Raw genomic sequence first — 16,461 nt, forward strand, 5'->3', positions numbered from 1 at the left:
AATAAATAGAAACTCAGATGATTCAAAAGGTACTTTGCTGTGGACAATTCACATTTTTCCAAAAATGCAGTAGTATATCAATAAATACCTCTCTATCTTTACTAGTGTTATAGTAGTATATCAAGAAATATCTCTCTATCTTTACTAACTGTTATAATTGTAGAAAATTCAAGCCACTTGTTTCCTGCCTAGATAATAGAAAAAAACTACTTTGTTTTTTTTAAATTTCCCAGGACATGTTAATTTTAGACCACCTTAAATTATAACTGTAAATTATATCTACACAGTGATGATTTAAAACCAAACACCTGCAGAAATGTTTAAATTGTCTTCATGGTGTAATCAAATTCAGGTACAATGACAAAATGGACAAATATTTTTTAACCAGCAAACATGATAGATTACAGAATTACAAACCATTTTTCACCTCTGTAATTCATGGAATCAATAAGATTGATCAGTAATCTATACTAAATCACTGATCCTAATAATCTACAGTTTAAAGCTTTCATACTCAATTTATTTTGTGGAGGTCTATGAGGGTTTTTAAACTTTTTGTTTACATAATCTTTAAAATATTATATACAAATTTCCGTGTAATAAAAACAAGACATCTTATATCATTGAGCATGTTAACTTATTTTTGCAACATAAGATTGAAATTGGCAACAACTCATTTGGCAGTATACATGTCAGCTTTAAAACTGTACCTTGAGGTGATCTGAGGTGATCTGAGGTGATCTTGAGCTTATGTAATAGAGTGATATAATACTCACATTGTCAAAGATCATACAGCTTCAAGACACCCTTTTGTCTGTATGTCTTCCTGTCTTAATACTATAAGGTAGCCATGCACTTAAATATAAGCCAAACTGAAAGGGGCTACAGAAAAATTAAATCACAAAATTTGTGACATTAATTATTTCTACTTTAGGATGCAATGAAGTTTGTGTAACAAAGCATTCATAAATGTTAAGATGGTTTCAAGTAATATTTCTTGCATTAAACAGTAGTTTAATTGAAGAATCTTAGTGTTCAGTATCTAGTGTCAAGTGTGAAAATTAAATAAAAAAAGCAATATGTGTAATGAAAAAAAATGAAAACAATTAACTTATTAGATAAATTGAAAAATAAATACTTTAATGGGATCTTTGTAATTTCCTTCAAATAATCTACCTCCATATTTTTTGAAAACAATAATACATTAGTTTTAAAACCAATTGGTCCTCACATAAATCTCAACCATGTATGGCCACAACTGTCAACATTTATTGTTTGCTATGACTCAAAAATCTAATATTTGTATAAGATCATAACATTGTTTATATAATGTCTATAGCCTTCTTATTCATGTCCAATTCTGTTCATAGAATGAAATAAATATTACTGTACTTCAAACTTCATTCAGTGTAAAATTACAGTCATAAAAGAATCACTTGAAACTCATATTATTATTTGTCAGTTACTCTAGATGTCATTGCCACTGAAAATTAGTTTCAAATGAGTATCTTTATGTGTAATTCTTTTAATTCTGCTCATTTGAAATTTAAAAATGATTTGAATTGAAAATACAACAAATATATTAAGTACAGAATACTGGTTGTTACATTTTTCAAAGGTAACTACTTTTGCAAAATACCCCCTTTTAAAAAAAGTGTCCTATCTATTTAGATGCACAATCTGCTGAAAGGGATAAGAGAAGAAACTGATTATTTTAAAGGCAGTGTTCAAAAAATGTTGCATCTGAAAGAAAAACCCCATTTATTTAAAAATCACCATTAAATAGCAAAATTATTTAGAAAAAAAGTTTTATAAATCACTTTTTAAAAATAAAAAATTTGAATAACTTTATGTTTTGATTTTTACTTCTTCTAATAAAAAGTTATCAAGTGAATACATTGTATGGTAATACCTTAATAACATAGATTTTATAACTTGATTGAAGTCAATAATAGCTACCTTTTATACATAATGAAAAATAACAAACATGAAGAAAATCAATTAATGTCAAACGTAAATTAAATATTAAAAATAATTTGTTACTATATTTTGACATTATAGAACCTATTAATTCAACAACAGGCATGTTTATTGTAATGAAAAGTCATGAACGCTGATGATTTTTGTATTTAATATTGCAATGACTATAAAGGTGGTGCCAGAATTAATAGACTTCTGCTAATACTTATGAAATGCAAATCACAATTATTTCCTCACAGAGTTTAGAATCAATGGTCTAGAATAGCAGCCAGCAAGTCGATATCTAAGTGAAAATTCATATACCCTTTCAGTTTAGACAATTTCTAAAAAATTGCAAAAAATATGTATAACAAAATATACTGGAAGCAACAATTCACTTATATTGTACCCACTTTTATACAACTTAGTTTTGATAGGAAGGAAAAAAATATAATAAACAATTTTGCTGAATCAGGTAGAAAATTTCATTATGTGCATGCTATACAACTATTGATACAGGTCAAGTTTGTGCCGTGACTTCTAGCATGAATTTGACAGTTTGAAAAAATTACCCTGACTTTCAAGGCCTAAAAAAAATACAGGAATATAATGAAAAAATTTCAGGACACTTGGTATCATAATATGTTTTGTGTAAACAGGAAGCAGATAAATGTGGGATCTTAAAAATGTGCCACACAATATATACCTTACTGAGACTAAACTTGGTACAAAATAATAAGAAGCTATAAGAAGTTATGGTGGAATAAGGGACATAAATCTGTTATATGTGTTTATATACAATTATACTCTGCTTTTCTTTTTCTTGTGATTTTTATTGGCCCCTTTGGTATCTTCTCCCCGTTTTTTCACATGCTCCAATTTTAGGGGTTTCTAAAATTTTGCCCAAACTCAGTCATGGATTGAATCTAGATTCCACCAAAATATTTTATCTGTTTCAATTTTACAAATCCTTTCAGCTTGAAGTTACATGACCACAATTTATTATTGCACCAAGTAAATTAGTGACATTGTGATTGGTTTAACACCGTTTTCATAGGGGTATCATGATGTCACGTCTAAGATTAATGGTGACATCATCTATTAATGTTATTGTTTTGCATTGTTTATTTTTATACATAACTAGGCAGGAAAAGTTCCCTGTGCGATAAATTCGTTACACAGTTCACTACTTCAGCCTCATCCCTATGGATTTTACCTACCCTCTATGGATCCGTAGGGGGTCAGTAGCAATTAAACCATATAACTTGTAATATTATACCATATGTATATAAAAGGAGATGTGAAACAACCTAGCAATGACACAAAAACCCATAAGGCATCATATCATGCACCATCGTTGAAATCAAACAATTTAAAAAATAGCGCTGAATGGAGTCAATGGTCAATTTCTTCAACATGGAAATGAATATAAACAGCACTGAATGGAGTCAATGGTCAATTTTTTCTACATGGAAATGAATGTAAACATCTTGACAGTATTTCCTAAACTGACAATGAAAACTCATTACAACCCTGATGGTTAACCTAGCCAACGGTATTATTACCTGACAGGTCCCATTTAACATATTTTTCAATTATCCAGGTATGGGGCCTTTTCAACTTTGACAAATTTACCATAATAATCATCACATTAGTCCTACACTGAATTATAAATTGAATGTTTTTTCAATAAATGCAACATATAATTTCAATCCATCGAATGCTGAAGAAGTGTTTCATTAAATACGGTGAAATGTACCATTGACAGACAAGGAAATCAATTTCAGTATTTACAGATAAGAACGTTTCTAAAGCATCATCAGAATTTTAGAAAGTTAAATGTAGTTTAAGTCAATAAAATCACGAAATATTAAATGTTGTTGAAACTGGATCGTTAAGTGAAGGCTTTGTTCATTGTATTTGTTTGGTTTCATAATTTGTCATAATTCTTATCATTCAATCTGTTCATTTTTAACATATAATTATTTCTGTAACTTGATAAAATAGGAGCAAATATTTATTAGTGAATTAGTTTTAAAATATTATTAAAGAGATGCATGTTGATTTTTTACGCTATAAAATTGGATATTTATTGACATAATAATGTATCTAAATTGGTAAAAACTACATGTAGGACAAAACTATGTGTGCTATTTTATTGCTGAGTGGCACACTATAGATCATCTTTATTTACATATTTCAACCATTAACTTTCTTGATAAACTTTTATGGACATTTCCTTGAGAAAAAAATGCAGTTAAAATCATATAAATGTACAAGAATACGACAGACAAATCAAGAGAAAAATGTTTGGTTAATATTCAGTTTTTATTCCAATTTAGTTTTTAATAAAGGAGCTTCCATAATTGTTTTGACTTCCTTGTTCCTATCTCATATTTTTTATAAGCAAAGGATTGAATACTATTGTTATAAGGGTAATTTGAAAAGAACAAAGTGGTGAAAGTTTTAATTATTGTCATGATTTGAAAAGAAACAAAGGGGTGAAAACTCAGACATAATTTGAAAAATCTGACTTCAAGCAAACAGCTTAATAGTACATGTGGTGATATTTAATTTGAATCGCTTGCCTTCTAAATAGTGTGTTTTCTTAATAACAATAGCTCTATTATTTCAAAAGTCATTAGTATCATAGTTATAATAGATTAAGTATGGTAGCTTATTTTTACTGGTACATATACTGCATGTATTTAGGACTGGTTAAAATGTTCAAATCATCCTAATGAAGGATTTTAGCAACTAAGTCATTTCTTTCAGTTCTGTCCTTGTTGAAAAATAGTTACACCACTGCAAAACGCAAATGTAAGGACTATTTCAATATAAAAATGTATGGGCCGTTTGGAAACCACAGGATAATCTTTGTGTGTAATAGTGGTGGAAGCAAATACAGTTCTGTTACAAATAGACTTGAAAATTATATGAGTGGTGAGAAATACAAAAAAGTGCTGTCTACCCCTCCCCCTATAGTTTTCCCGGAATACCCCTACCCCAAAATTTCATTTTGTTAATTTGATTGCAATTACTGTCACTGTTTCTTGATATAGATGATATATTAAATAACAGATATTAATCGTGGACTTCAAGTGCAGAATGAAAAGTTCATGGTCAAAGTGAAAGAAATCAAATAAAACTATTTTATTGATTAATTTAAGGGTAATATCTAGATTTAACAACTAGCCAATATGAAAGTTAAGTGTATTGCATGTACCAGTGATACTAATGTTTGAATGTGGATACTTAGGGCTTCTTAATATTTGTATGTGGAAAGTGATAAAGTTATAAACCAATATCATTACAATTATAGCAATCCCATTGTTCTGGCAGTTAGCTTCTGCTGTAGGAAGTTATCTACATTTTTCAACTAACTGGCTATTTTTAAACCATGTAGAACTATTCATACCCAGAACAAATGAGCTCTGACATTCTATTATTCATTCCCAGAACAAATGAGCTCTGACATTCTATTCATAGATTATCAGTACTTACAAACTCCCTCTGTTAGAATCACAAGTGTAGTCCCATCTCCAATACTCTTACGTAAATCCCCAATCACTGGCAAATGTTTCTCTTTTAGAATACCATTCACCCACGTTGTATGCTCCTACAAAGAAATTCACTCCTTTTTAATAAAAGATATAACAATGTCATCTGTTCACATATTTTCACAATATAAAGGTATAAGGTATTATAAATCCATGTTACACTCCTATCATATTGGTATGTAAAAATCACCTTTGAATTTAAAATCTTTTAGCTGTTCTCAATTCTCTCCATTTACAGGTAAAATGATAATGACACCTGCATGTTCCAACGCGACCTGAGTGATCAATTTACCTGTATTGTGTACAAAGATGAGTCTACCCAAAATCAACTTCAAAAGTATCTATAGTCAAAAACAGAGCCTTGTTTTACCAAAGGATCAGCTTTCCAATTCCTATTGTTCAAAATCTACCAGGTGATTATAAATACTGGACTAGAAGGATTTATTGAAAGAAGCCTTACAAGTTCTTAAGCGTGCCTACTAATCTCTTCAACAGTATACAAAAGAGGGTTTTAAATAGTGCATGTAAATAGTATTTTCACATAACAGTATAAAAATACTACTTTATACTCAGCACATAATTAAGGTAAATATAAACACATGAGAAGTGTAAGCTTGTTGTGAAATGTAATACACGTCTCAATGATTTTTTTAAAAATAAGAATAAAAGAAGATATTATTAACTTTTTAAACTAAAGTTCACAATTTTCTATGTATTTTTTGTTGTTGACATTGAATTTAAATTATAAAAACAGAACCCTGTAAAATCAAAAGCCTTGTTTGAACCTTACAAAATCAAATATTTTAAAATGAATCCTTCTAGAATAAACATATTAATGTCAACTTGTTTTAATTTTATGGTTTTTGAGTACCACAACCTTCAACTCCATGAAAATTCTGAAGTTATAAAAAGTTTTAATTCCCCCTTTGCCATATTACCATCTTTAGTGTTATTCCATTCCAGATATGAATAAAAATAGTAGCTAAACATAGCTGTAAAATACTTTTTTCATATTTAATATGCACACCTGTAAACAGGGTTTGGATGTAATTTAAATTAACTGAAACTGGAATGAAGTTCAAGTTCGCAAAACTACCTTAGTAGCTGAATTTGACTTTTAACATACCGTACAATGCAAAAAAAAACCCAACCTGAACTGGTGATCTATTTTGAATTGATTGTCTCAGTATTATACATGTAGGTACAAAGATAACATACATCCTTGGCTTTCAAATATTCGGCTTTGGGCGTTCCTGATGAAGGTAAATCCAGAAAAGCGCTTCGGACACATTAAATTTATACGCGTTGTTTTCATTATTTAACTTTATCCATATCATATTCAACGAAAATTATATAGTAGGGAGAAAATTATAAAGTAGAGAGAGTATCTAAAAAGCTGAACATCACTAGAATAAGAAAACAAAAGATGCATTTGTTTTATGGTGTATTAAAATATTTTAGAAACTTTTAAGAATTTTTCCAGATGAAATTAAATATGAAGTATACCAAAGTTGCGTACAAAAACTAATGAAACTAATCCTAATGCTCAAGCATAGTACAGACTTTGTAAAGAAGTGGGAGGCAAATTATCCCAGTCCAAGGGTCAGTTCTACTTTATTTCAGTGATAACCACAGATTTCTAAGGCTTATAAAGCCAACAGCAAAACAAATACTTGCAACACTTGATGTAGTTCAGATTGTTAACTAATTACCATGATGCATACAAAAGAGATGCTTGGTGTCTTATTTTCTTTCATATTAATAATATTTATATCCTTTAAAAGAAATATGATACTTTTATAAACCTAATAATTTTATTTTAACAAATTACAATGGCTATTAGAAATTTCTTGTGAAGAAAAAATGTCATGAATGTTACAAGCATTGCAAAATCAGATAATTCGTTTCCCACAGTACATAATCATTGTATACATGTATCATAACTGTTCTTTGTCATTTTGTAGTAAAATTGTTGCCAGTAAAACATTAACAATTTACGAAAAAAGGGGATTGAACAGAGGTTTATTTGTACAATATTAAGCATATGGTTTCGTGTCAACATTAATTTTGAGTCATTTATCTTGCATCAAGAAAATCTCTTAACCATTCAAATGTCATGATAATGTTTTAACAACAATACAAACACCCAATATCATTCGAACAAGCTTTAAAGGTATTGTATTATTTGTCTTTTATCTAAGTATATATAACACCTGTATTTTGAGGCATAATTTCTGTAATCTGAAATATTTATCATTAGGACAAACAGCCTTATCAGATTTGTTAAAGAATTACATTTTTGTATATATATATATATATATAAAGTGCCTACAAAATCAACCTAACACGTTAAAGTAGATCTGATTCTTTACTTCTTCCCTGACCGGGGCTGGAACTTGTACTTATATATATATACATATATAGCATATGTATTATGATCTATTATCACTTAAGCAAGATAATTATTTTAAAGGAACAGGGGACTTTAAAAAGAAGAATATCTCCTATAAAAGCATGGACCATGGAATAAAATACACAATCTTCAGTTTAATTATACATAAATTAAGGACATTCATTTTTAATAACTAAAATCATGGAAGCATGAAAATAGAAGTAAAAAAGTTATGCAAAATTTTATATCAATATAGCTTAGCCTATCTAGTCAGATGCTGCTCTTATATAATTATGTTTACATGTGGCCACACCCTCAATTAAGTCCCCAAACAGGCTAGCACAAGTCATAGCAATATCTGATCACGTCTACCTTTAGCCAAATGTGTATCCTAATGTTTAAACGTGCCCCATTTGAGTTGAATATTAATTGGGACTCCATTGACTATACACAGCAATTTAGGGTCTACAAGGTATAAAACAAAGAGACTTTTCTTCAAACATCAGTGATTAATTAGAATATACAATTGAGATAGGTAAAATGTATATAGAAGGGATATAGTTACGATACTGTTGTCAGGTGATGGAAGATGGCATATTTTGGAATTAATATTGATTCACTCATAGGGTCTTTGCATCGGAAATAAACACATTTATTCTAAAACCAGTTGTTGGCATGATATGGATTATGTTCTTCTTATATAATTTATGATGGTATGATACTCAACCCCTAAAGGGAGTGATTGTGCTTGATTTTCATATGATGATTACATAATCTTTCAATCAGTTTAATTGAAGTCTGGAGCTGGCATGTCAGTAACTGCTAGTAGTCCTTTGTTAATTTATGTATCATTGTCATTTTGCTTGAAGTTTCTTCTGTTACCTAATGTTTATTCTACATTGGCTAGAGGTATAGGGGGAGGGTTGAGATCTCACGAAACATGTTTAACCCGCAGCGTTTTTGCGCCTGCCCCACGACAGGAGCCTCTGGCCTTTGTTAGTCTTGTATGTCTTTATTTTTTTTAATTTTTAAGTTCATTTATGTTTCGGAGGTTAGTGTGATGTCCATTTTCACTAAACTAGTACACATTTTTGTTTAGGGGCCAGCTGAAGCCCGGCTCTGGGTGCGGTATTTTCTCGCTGTGTTGAAGACCCATTGGTGGCCTTGGGCTGTTTTACGCTCTTGGTCATGTTGTTGTCTCTTTGATGCATTAATTCCCCATTTCCATTCTCAATTTTATATAAGCTACGGGGACTTCCATCTACTTAGTATATATATATAACCATGATAACTGCTCTGAATTAGCTGTGCAACTTGAGTACTCCATTAGACTAGTTGGAAGAACTGTCCCTTACTGTGCCAGGGGTCCAGGGTTCAAACCCCTGCTGGTACAATGGTAAATGGAGGATTGAAAATCTGACATGCACTACTGTAACAAAGTTCTACATAGACAAGGGTGATTATTGTAGTTATAGACGATAATTCCTCATGAATAATAAAACAGACAAAGATTTCAAAAGCTAGTTTTTTGTATCATTATTGTCAGCACCCTCCCCCTTTTCGGTTTTTCTTTTTTTTTCTCAATTTATGATTGTCATTTAAACTTTTTAAAAGATATCATATCTTTAGTAACAGACTATTAATATAATAAGCTTTCTTCTCATTAACAGCAATGACAGAAATTATTCTCACTCGTTCGAGTCGTTGTGCTTGACTCTCTGCCCATTTTGCAAAATTGTAAACAAGAAAAATGGGGAAGGGGAGGTAATTTGGTAGTGTTAATGGCGGGAAATAATAAATAATAATAATAAAATTCTTTATTTAACGAAGATAACTCATTTAACAATGACGTGTTAATCTTCCCTGATGTCTTCAAAAACTATTAATATTTCAGTGATTATACAACTAAAAAAAAATGTAGGACAATTTTTTTCATTCTAGCCCCCCCTGTAAAAATCAAATGGTAGCTCCCTTATATGATCTTATATATAAATAAGAAGATTTTTACAAGGGGGTGGGCGCAGGGGAATAGGATGAAAAAATGTGTCATACCTTTTAATTTTTCACTCTATTTGGTCCTGCCTTTTTTTTTTATTAGTTAATCTTCAAATCCTTGGTTTATCCTGACTTTTTTTACACACAAATTGTCATCCTGACTTTTTTTTGCCAAGTTGCTCATCCTGCCTTTTTTTTTACTCAAATCTCCTGTCCTGCCTTTTTTTTCAAATTTCATCCTACCCCCCCCCCCCCCCCCCCCCATAAAAATCAAATGGTAGCTCATTTAACAAAAAAATTTAATAATACATTCTTACAAATAAACAATTTTTAAATGCGGTGACCCTGCAAATAAGGTGGATATCCTGAAGAAAAAAAACTAAGTTAATCTTGTCCAAGACATCATCGAATGGAAATGAAGTCTGCCCAGTAAAAAAGGACAATGTAGGAATTAGTTGTGGACCAAAGTTAAAATTAATTTTGCCCGCGGTTTGCCGCGAAATAGAAATAAGTAAACCCGTACTAGCAACAGATGAAAATGAATATTCCATCGAAAAAAATCCTCCCCTCCGAAAATAAAATGATTGTTCCTTAAATATCTTCAATCAGAGTTCCCCATTAGACACGTTTGAATATATCAATTAGTCCTATAAACATATGACATTGCATTATTATTTCATTTTTAACGTTTTCAATTTTCATTTTTGGGGATATGCCGCAGACACAATGATAGTTAAAATAGCAAATAAAAATAAGAAATGAAAAAGAAAATAGAAAAAGAAAAGAAAATACCTATAAAAAAACAAACAGAAATAGATATGATTGCACCCACGGGTATATGTTATAGGACTCAATATCAGGCATGCGAAAACTATTTTTTTCCGACTCTACAATCTACTTTCGTTCATGATTTTTTTGTCGGCAGTAGACTACATGAAGGTACTTATAGCAAAAGTAAACCAATATTTAATATACTTAATAGTAAGACCTCACGTGTAGTGACTAAAAGCTTGCTCGAAGCAATCATAATCTGCTCCAGCGTTGTCGGCTAATTTGACGTACCTATACTACTTTGAAATATTGTGTGTGATACTAGAAGCACTAGATCCCTAAATAAATGTTTTTGAGTTACATGACTCTTACATCAAGATATGATACGATATCTTTCGATTTCGATTGCTTTGCACGTTTTTATAAATAATTATAGAAAAAAATCCAAATTTACTAGAAGGTGGCCTATATTATATCAAGCTTTTTCGTTGTTTTCCCATGCAAACTCAAGCTGTATTGTTGTTTTCCCATGCAGACTCAAGCTTTATCGTTGTTTTCCTATGCATTGTTGTAACGCTGTCATGTGAAGCACTTGCAGTCATGAATCTTGCATTTTATTGAGAAATAAATTATAATTTTGAAATACCTCGCTATTGTTGACAGTCAATCAAATGTAAGGATTCTTATGAAACATACTTGTAATGTAATTATTCAGAGGCTTATTTAGGGCCCGGGTCCCCCTTTTGTGGGAAAAATTTAGTTGATTATTTAGGGAATCACTGAAGCATGGCTGGAGCGGGGCCCCCTCGTAGGCTGTTAGTGGGCCCCTTCTGAAAATTTCTGGATCCGCCACTGTTATTTTCTATTAAACATAGGTCGCAATACTTCTTAAGAGTAGATATCAGAGACATATAATACAAAGAAGTATATATGTCTCTGATATTATACTCTAACTTTTAGTTTAGTACATATCTGCTTTTCTTATTCTTGCATATTACAAAATAATATTTGTACATATTGGCGGACTTGATTCAATGTGCACTTTTAAGGATCAAATATAAACGCCACCACCATGCATCATTCTAACTTTAACATGTGTGGGTTATTGCATAATGAGTTGAACAGAGGAGAGTCTCAGCAGACAAAATTGCATGCAATTCCATGATATGCTTTAATTGCCGGATATTCGAAAAAGACAGTCCTGAACGGAACGTAGTATACACTTAATCAAGTGTGCGTGTACACTGCTAGATAATCGAAATAAATGTTTGTTATCGAACCAGATAATAAGCCGATTACCCTATTAGTTGGCAGTGCAATGTGTGCCAATTGTAGATATTAACCTCAATATTGACTCGGAACAAGGGTGGCGAATTGACTTTTAGAAACCCTTTTAATAAGGGTAACCACATGGAATGTGGATTGTTTTAAGTCTTTTGTTTCAGTTCACTAGTCTCTTCCTTGGCCTCCAAATGCGAATATCGTTAAAAGTTATACGATACTCCAACTTGTCAACGCCTTATCTTTATTATCTATTTGATATATTAGGTATTTATTGAATACCCTTTGTCTATCTCTTATTAGTTAACGGGGAAATGCACGACCAATTTTTCGCCGAACTATCTGGCTTTCTAACTTCGCAAAAAATGTTGTTTTTTGTTGTTCCCGGATCAGTTTCTTTACAGAATTATTTTACAGCACAAGAAAACTATGTAACAACCATTTTGTTACGTCTACTGACCAGCGACGTTGTTTCGTTTACATTCTTTCTTCGCTTTATCATTTTCAGTTTTTTTCAAAGTTTACATGTATTGTCAGATTAAGCGGATCATCCCTGTTCATCAAGAAGCAAGAGACATTTTATCATTTATTATTTTCACTTTCCATGCACTTTAACCTATGTAAAAAGTGCTGAACTGAAAAGAAAAAAAAGATATATTTTTGGAGAAAAAAAGTGTTAAACAAATTGTCCGATCAACTGATCATGGAACCGTGGTACGTTTGATATTGCAAAATATGTAATATATAGAAGACAAAAATTAAATTGTATTTTAATTTTTCATTATGAAAAATGATTATAAAAATAAAAAATTAACCGTACCTCGCATTGTCTCAACGCCCATTCTCCTCCGACTGTTTGTCTAACAGGTGTACGATTGTATCGTAATCTTGGAGCACGAACGCTTTTTGGAGGCTTATTAACAGTTCTGAAAACTTTCCATTTTGGAGAAGAGTTGACTTCAGCTGCTGCAGCAGCTAGCTCCTGGTGAATATCGTGATTTAAGTTTCCATTTTGCACCGGACGCGGCGGAACAAAAGGCTTCGGTGACAAGAGTTCTATAGGTTTGCTGGATCTTGCACGTCCAGATAACTTTTTTATAATGCTAGGCATATCACTTTACGATTTTTCCTTCATATTTCGAAGCTTCTTTGTGTGCAATTATGTCACTTATATAGTCATTTACTGCACCAATTCAAATGATTTATTGCACATTAGTTTACCACATTTTGTAACGAGAAGTAATATATCTATAACATTCCATTTTCTTTGTCATGCAAATTCACATCATTGACTTTTATTCACGAAAGAATTGCAATCCACATTATCTAGAACTTTAATTGTATTAATTAAAAGCAAACCACTTAATCCAGGCTTTTCCACCACAAAATGCTATTAAGCCAAGATTAGCTATTAAACATGTTAATCCATTTCTGTATGTGTCAATTTGCTTTGATCAATGGCACGTACAGGTAGTACGCATACAATCCTAGGTATCTAACCAAATAGCAGTGGCATAGCTATATATTAAATTTAATAAACAAATTATGGCAAACAATTCATAACAAAGAATGTAAATATTGTCATATTTATCGTTGAAATCACCTCGGCCGTTAATCCTTCAATAGATTGGTATGTAAGGCAGGTCGGTATAGTAAATATAGTCAAAGGTATAAATATGGCTCCACTTCAGTTCATACGACACAATAACATAGCTTGTTACAGTTTTAAATTACAAGTTGATAAATCATATTACTTGTATTGTATAATATTCTCATTTTAAAACCACATTTCCTTGAAGACTTTGACTTTCCTCTTTTTTTTTTATTGTTGTAAACCATGTATATCCAATTGTGAGATAATTGAAATCCAGTTTTTACTACCTTGAATTTATGATATGTTCATAAATAACAACGTTAAAAAAGAATTGTCAGCTCGAAATGTCTTTTTTTCAACACTCAATTGTACCCCAGGTTAATATTTGTTTTTCTTCATCAGATTGAATAGAACACATGTGCACATTTTGTTGTTGCTTATAGAAACACACAGAAACAAACATCTTCTGCTTCCTAATATGTGCATGATTTGAATTCAAACGCATCATCTCGCATTTCCGCCATTGATTTTAAATACAGGTGCTTCAGTGAAACACGCAAATAATTCTATGATTGTACCTTCAATCAAATATTCAATTTACAATAAGCGGAATCACAAAAAGTTTAGTTTATCATACCAAAGCTAAATACCTTGACCAGCTTAATACCGCTGTGTTCTACAACGACGAAGCCATAATAACATATTTTTGTAAAGAAATGAACGTATACCCGATATTCATCTAAAAGGTGTTATAATACAGGTAATATTGATCTCGAGGACTTTATTACAGCGGTTGAAGATATTTTTTTAGATATCGACTTTCTGACAGATTTTTAAAAAAATTCAATAATAATTGAAATAGTTAATAATTATAATGAAGATACACAGGGAATTGTTAAAGTGATGTATAGAATTGACTTATCACAATAGCCTACAGTGCACAAACGATCAAGAAAAAGAAACAAACAAAAATCATCTTAAAATCCGTATATTATTCTTTTCCTGGAGTTTCAAAGAAGGAAATCGAACTTATAAATCTGCATTTCGTGCAAACAATTAATCTAGAATGGCAACCGTTGATTGCAAACTTCCTGGAAACAATTGAACACATTAAGATGTAACGATAAATACTTCGATTGTAAGTTGAAGACATAACAGAAATGTACACGATTCTCTGTGTTAATTATCTTTACCAGTGAATTTTGAGAAGAGACGTAACAGAACTTTATATCAAGCATGACTCAATATTACACAAACGCGTACGCAAAATCCATTATTTTAATTGTTGATCTTGCTAACATAAGCTATTGCAACATGCTAGGACTTACCAGCGACTACTAATTATAAGAAGTGGTGTTAATTTAAAAAAAAACCAAATTCGCTAATAAATGAAAAAAAAAAAAACCGCTGTCAATATAAGCAATATCTACCACAAGAAATCTTATAAAACCATCACTCGTACCTCAAAGATAAATATACACTGTTTAATTCTTACAGTAACACAATCTGATTGACAGTTACACATCCGAAATTTTAATCACAAACTGGTTTTTACCAAAAATCAACCTTTAATATTACCTTGAATAAAAACCTCTTGGATGATATTGTTTATCAGTTAAAACATAATTTAATCATGTGAAACATGTTATCGCAATTGAAAATTTCATTGTCAGCGATGAGAATCTTTGTGATTTGTTTTACGGAGGACCATAAATATCGGACACCCAATACCACTAACCGGAAAAGAATTTTAAATTGAATATGAACTTCGTTGAAGATTTCACTAGAATTGGACGAAATACAAGTAAACATAGCACAACACTTTGTCTGGAATCTATGATGACTTTATTTACAACCAATGGGTCTACACCATTGCTGGTGGAGGTTTCCTCCTCGATGGTATCACTAGCCCAGTAGTCAGCACTTCTGTGTGGACATGCATTATCATTGGAATTGTTATAATTATAAATCAACTGTTTGCAAAACTTTGAATTTTGTCCAAATACTTAGGATTTGCTACCATCGGAAGAGATTACATTAGCTGTTTTTGTCAAAACCTTTCGAAATTGTGGGTCCTAAATGCTCTTCAACTTCGTACTTTATTTGTTTTTTTTTCTTAACTTTGTTGATTCGAGCGTCACTGATGAATCTTTTGTAGGCGAAACGCGTGTCTGGCGTACACAATTTAGGACGAGTTTATTCAGAATTGATCAAGACAGATAAACCGACAATGCCATGGCAAAAAAGTAAGACGACTGCATGAGCAATACGGAATCCACCAATAACTTAGGATGACCCAGGTAACCGGAAAGGCAAGCAGATCCTGCTCCACTAGTAGAAGCAATCGTATTGCTCATAATAACTACAAGTTCAGTGATGTCACAATCAAGGAAAAGAGGACTGGGTTGTGATTAAGACACTTGGAACATATCCGTGGTCAACTGTGACACAGATATCCTTTAATGGCCAACCAACTCGATACCAGAGGGACAGTCAAACTCACAAATCGAAAACAAACTGACAACGCCATGGCCAAAAACAAAAAGACAAACAGACAAACAACAGTACAGATGACACAACATAGAAAACTAAACACTAAGCAACACGAACCCCACCAAAAACTGGGGTGATCTCAGGTGCTCCGGAAGGGTAAGCAGATCCTGCTCCACATGTGGCACCCGTCGTGTTGCTTATGTTATTACAAATCCGGTAAATAGTTTAATTCGGTAGGTCACATTCATAAAAAGGGAAGGGTATTGTAGTTACGACATAAGGAACATATCCGATATCATCTGTGAAACGGTTATTCCATAACGGTCAACCAACTCGTGATGGCGTCCATAAAATTTACGAAGGGATGACTTCAACTTCACAATTTGGAACTCTTGTTTAATAGCTTCCTTGTGAGC

At 31.7% G+C, this 16,461-nt stretch overlaps 2 protein-coding genes across 4 annotated transcripts in view; both read right to left on the minus strand.

Annotated features, from left to right (window-relative positions):
• LOC127698642 (uncharacterized) overlaps positions 1–14,243 on the minus strand; it is a 47,533-nt gene extending 33,290 nt beyond the window's left edge. For 2 of the 3 annotated variants that reach the window (XM_052202211.1, XM_052202210.1), the window contains exons 1-2: positions 12,779–14,243; positions 5,464–5,578 (exon numbers count right to left, since the gene is read on the minus strand). In XM_052202211.1, the coding sequence (XP_052058171.1) occupies positions 5,464–5,578; positions 12,779–13,069 (406 nt within the window). In that variant the 5' untranslated portion in view covers positions 13,070–14,243. The remainder of the gene's footprint in view (positions 1–5,463; positions 5,579–12,778) is intronic. The other variant, XM_052202212.1, reaches the window with a different exon arrangement.
• The window catches only part of LOC127698639 (protein sprint-like), a 173,308-nt gene that overhangs the window by 88,974 nt on the left and 67,873 nt on the right, over positions 1–16,461 (minus strand). The gene's annotated exons all lie outside the window — the stretch shown is intronic.

This window comes from Mytilus californianus, unplaced genomic scaffold, assembly GCF_021869535.1.
Source record: "Mytilus californianus isolate M0D057914Y unplaced genomic scaffold, xbMytCali1.0.p SCAF_4, whole genome shotgun sequence".
NCBI lineage: Eukaryota > Metazoa > Mollusca > Bivalvia > Mytilida > Mytilidae > Mytilus > Mytilus californianus.